The sequence below is a fragment of the Phytophthora parasitica genome (genome assembly GCF_000247585.1).
Source record: "Phytophthora parasitica INRA-310 unplaced genomic scaffold supercont2.10, whole genome shotgun sequence".
Lineage (NCBI taxonomy): Eukaryota > Oomycota > Peronosporomycetes > Peronosporales > Peronosporaceae > Phytophthora > Phytophthora nicotianae.
The window spans coordinates 1,443,751-1,447,327 of record NW_008648996.1 but is presented as its reverse complement, the minus strand read 5'-3'; the positions used below and the strand labels follow the sequence as shown (position 1 = coordinate 1,447,327).

Here is a 3,577-nt window from a genome sequence, read left to right as displayed (position 1 = left end):
GCGTGGAGCTCCTGCAGCACGCCACGAGTTGTACAGCTTGACAGACGCTCGAAAGTGTTCATTGCCGAGCGGTCGTCCGCTTGAAACAGTCGACAGGCATTGATGAAAGAAGTTTTGCGTCAGCGGTTCAACGGGGAGTCGGAGATGACAAAGTCGGACGATGTGCGTGTTCGCAAGCACATACGCCTCTAAGACCATCTTGTTCATGTCTTTTAGCACCTCCTCCCACGGCAACATCTTGGATTGCTCGGTGCAGAACGACTTGAGCGAAATCTTGACAACACTTACGTCTTTGTCAGCGTTTGCTGCGCGTCGTGCAGCCACATCTTGGCGTCGTCGCTTTGTCTCTGTGGTCAGGTGTGAGAGCTCCAATGAGATGTCTTCGATTTTTCTCACTTGCGAGTTTGGTCCTGGGTCGTCTTCTGCGTCCAAGCGAGGACGCTTCGTCGCCATCGTGCAAATTGTCGAATGATATGCTAGCTCTCCTGCTTTGGCAACAAAGATGCAGTCTAAAACACTGAATTCAAGTATATTGTTATGCAGTCATCTATTGGCCGAAATAAGTATTCATTGCACTTGCAGTGTGTGAGTGATGCTCAGAGGTAATTGTAAAACTATTGCAAAGTAAAGCGCATACGTCTGCGAAGACGGTAGCGCAGGTGTGGAGCACTAGACCTTCAGGAGTATGGGTCAGAGATCATTTTGGTAATGGGTGGCGTAGCTGGCTGCTGTTGCGGTTAAATAAATCCGGTACTACTGTTGGTACTTATACAATGAATCATGATCCATGATCGCCCGTGCAGATGGTAACTATCCGTCGGGGACTCGCATCGATACATGCAGCAATGCGAGTGCTGGTCATGGGAAAGTCGTACGGGCACAAACCCATCGTGAGCTGTGCTGTAGAGGGCGAGTCAGTATTCAATTGGAGTGTCATCATGCGAATCAAGTTAGTACAGTATTTGAACAGTAACCTGTCCGCGAGATTCAATAAATAGTTGTTGCTGTACTGCAACAAGATTGTGCTCCGGGAATCCTATAGTAAACTAAATGTATCATAGTACGCATGTAACGTTATATTTTATAGGCGATAGCAATAACGAACCCACAGCATCGAATTTGTTTTCTTTTATGGTGGTGGCATGTACACCCGGTGATGAAGCGGGTATCGCAAACATTCATCAGTGCTTGTCGTTTCAGAAGATCTCAGCAAAGTGTATGCTTTGCACAATGGAAAATGAAGGCGACACACATTCGTGAATTCGATGTTGACTCTTTGCATTCCTTGGCGATATACATAAGAATTTGGAACAGTATTGTTAACTTGATTGAGCTTGAAGTGCAGACAGCAATCAGTGGGTAGAGAATGTTGGCCTCCGCTCAATACAAGCTATCTGAGTGCAAGCTCTACGTTCAATGGTCCCTCGTCAGAGTTCCAACGCAACAGCCTCATCCGATTCTTCCGAGTCCTCTCCATCCTGCAAAGGGCACGGCAAAAAGCGCCTCGAGATCTCTCGCCACGTCGGAATCCCGATGATTCGTCTACCAGCCACGAGGTCTTCCATGATAGAGAAGCAGCGAGTGTGACCCTTAACACCGAAATTGGCTCGGAAAAGGTCAGAATAGTCGTCAATGGGGCCAATGCACTCGCCGTGGTGAGCACACGCGATCATCTCCATTTGCTCATTTGCCGCCTTTTCATTGTAGCCGAGGATTTGTGCAGTCTCGAACAGGGCAATGTTGCATAGTTTCACCGAGTCATCGTCCTCCGTTCCATCGGAAATCGTCGGAAGTAGCGGATTTTTCGTTTTCTTCGCTGTAGCTGCTAGTTTTTCATCCCCAAGAAGCGATACTGCAGTCAAGGTATTGGCATCGTTGCAGTTCTCGTACTATTTCTTACTAAATAATTTCATAAAAACCTGCGTAAAAACTAGTAACGAACGCTCCAAGAACTGCATTTCCTACACTTGAACCGACGGCGTCTCTCGGTTTGGACGGACTCTTTAGAATCGTTTCCTACTGCATCGATGCCAACGTCAGGCATCGTCGGGCGTCCATCGACGCCTTGTGGTCTTCGCGGTGATCGAACGGCTTCGGCGTTGCAAGTGGCACCGTCGGTTGTCGAGTTTTCAGCTTTCGAGCGAGGATCCTGCTACGTCGCGACTTTCAGTGTCCGGAATGCCAGTGACCGAGTGTTGCGCTTCCGGTTGACTCCACCGCCACACGCTTCGCCATTCAAAGTGTTGCTACGAGGTCGAGACCTTGCGAGGACTGAGAACGCCACAGTCTCTTTACCACCGGGTCTTAGTAACAAGTACGAGGTTACTTTCGAAGTAGAAGGTGACGAAGAATCCGAGCCTGAAGTAGCCACCCCAGCTATCGTTCATGATGCCCTGCAGTTAAAGGGCGACGATGGTTCTTCTCTAGAAGTTCCGTTGATGGCCAGACGTGCATGCCCATTACTAGAAGTGGCGCCGCCGTTGTGTGAACTTGGTCTCGTGGTGCTGACTCAACGTTCGGCTCGTTGTGTTGAAGTGCAGAACTGCGGTGCACGACCAGGAAGATTTGTAGTTGAGGTGCTGGATGCGAGCGATAACTCAAGAGCTGCGATCACGGTATCGCCACAACGAGGGAAGCTTACCCCGCTAGAATCTGTGAATGTTAAAGTGGAAGTTCATGGACTGGAGACTGGAGACTTTCGAGGAATTGTTCGTGTTCGGATCTGGGAATTTCTAGATTATGAAGACAACGAGCATGTGAATACGAGTACACCACCGTCTGCTGAGAAGATTGTGGATGTTTCCGGTAGTGTGGTAGAACACACGGCAGAGCTGGTGTTACGTCAAGGACTGGAGCCTGTGCACTCGTTATTCTTTGGTTCATTATTTGCTGGTGAGACGCGTACGATCGAGACTTTGTTGAGGAATAATGGACCTCAACCTTTGTCGTTCAAGACTTCTATTAGTTTTGGAGGTGTAGCAGGAGCGGTAGAAGAAGATCGAGAAGCCTATGAACGACGTAAAGAACTCCGGATTTCTCCTGCTGATGGCTGTATCGATCCATTCAGGGAAGCACTCGTGGCTTTTATTTACCATCCACGAGCCAAAACACTCGAAGAAATCCAAAGAATCGAACGCAAACAAGGGGCTACAAACCCAGAAGATCGAGACTGTGCTGGGTCTTCAGACACTCTCGACTCCAGTTCTCCCTTCACGCTCTTACCAGCTCCAGCGCAACCTTTAACCGCTTTCGCATCTATCATCTGCGAGGACCTACAAGCCCAAAATTTGACGTTCGAAGTCTCAGCCAAGATGTTCATCCCACGATTGCAGCTCTCACCTACGCCTCTGGATTTTGGCGACGTTCGCTCGTATGATCGAGCAGATATTCTACTATCACTCAAGAATCTATCAGGTCTTCCAGTACGTTTCGAAGTGCCTAAAGGAGTGGCTCATTACTCCGTAAACCCACGCACTGGTCGCTTGGACGTCCTGCAGTCTCAGAGTCTCGTGGTCAGCTTCGCACCCACACAACTCGGCACTTTTAATAGTATTCTGACAATAAAGATCAACGATGG

At 48.8% G+C, this 3,577-nt stretch overlaps 3 protein-coding genes across 3 annotated transcripts in view; 1 reads left to right on the top strand and 2 right to left on the bottom strand.

Annotated features, from left to right (window-relative positions):
- PPTG_06968 (hypothetical protein) overlaps positions 1 to 453 on the bottom strand; it is a gene marked incomplete at both ends in the record, with an annotated part of 1,815 nt that extends 1,362 nt beyond the window's left edge. The window contains one exon of the mRNA XM_008901024.1: positions 150 to 453. Coding sequence (XP_008899272.1) covers positions 150 to 453 — 304 coding nt within the window. The remainder of the gene's footprint in view (positions 1 to 149) is intronic.
- A 974-nt stretch (positions 454 to 1,427) lies between these two features.
- Positions 1,428 to 1,958, bottom strand: PPTG_06967 (hypothetical protein; the record flags this gene model as incomplete). Its single annotated transcript, XM_008901023.1, has 2 exons — positions 1,428 to 1,889; positions 1,920 to 1,958. The coding sequence occupies 2 exons, from the start codon at positions 1,956 to 1,958 to the stop codon at positions 1,428 to 1,430; spliced, it is 501 nt and encodes a 166-aa protein (XP_008899271.1).
- A 69-nt stretch (positions 1,959 to 2,027) lies between these two features.
- Positions 2,028 to 3,577, top strand: part of PPTG_21988 (hypothetical protein) — a gene marked incomplete at both ends in the record, with an annotated part of 9,751 nt that continues 8,201 nt past the window's right edge. The window contains one exon of the mRNA XM_008901156.1: positions 2,028 to 3,422. Coding sequence (XP_008899404.1) covers positions 2,028 to 3,422 — 1,395 coding nt within the window. The remainder of the gene's footprint in view (positions 3,423 to 3,577) is intronic.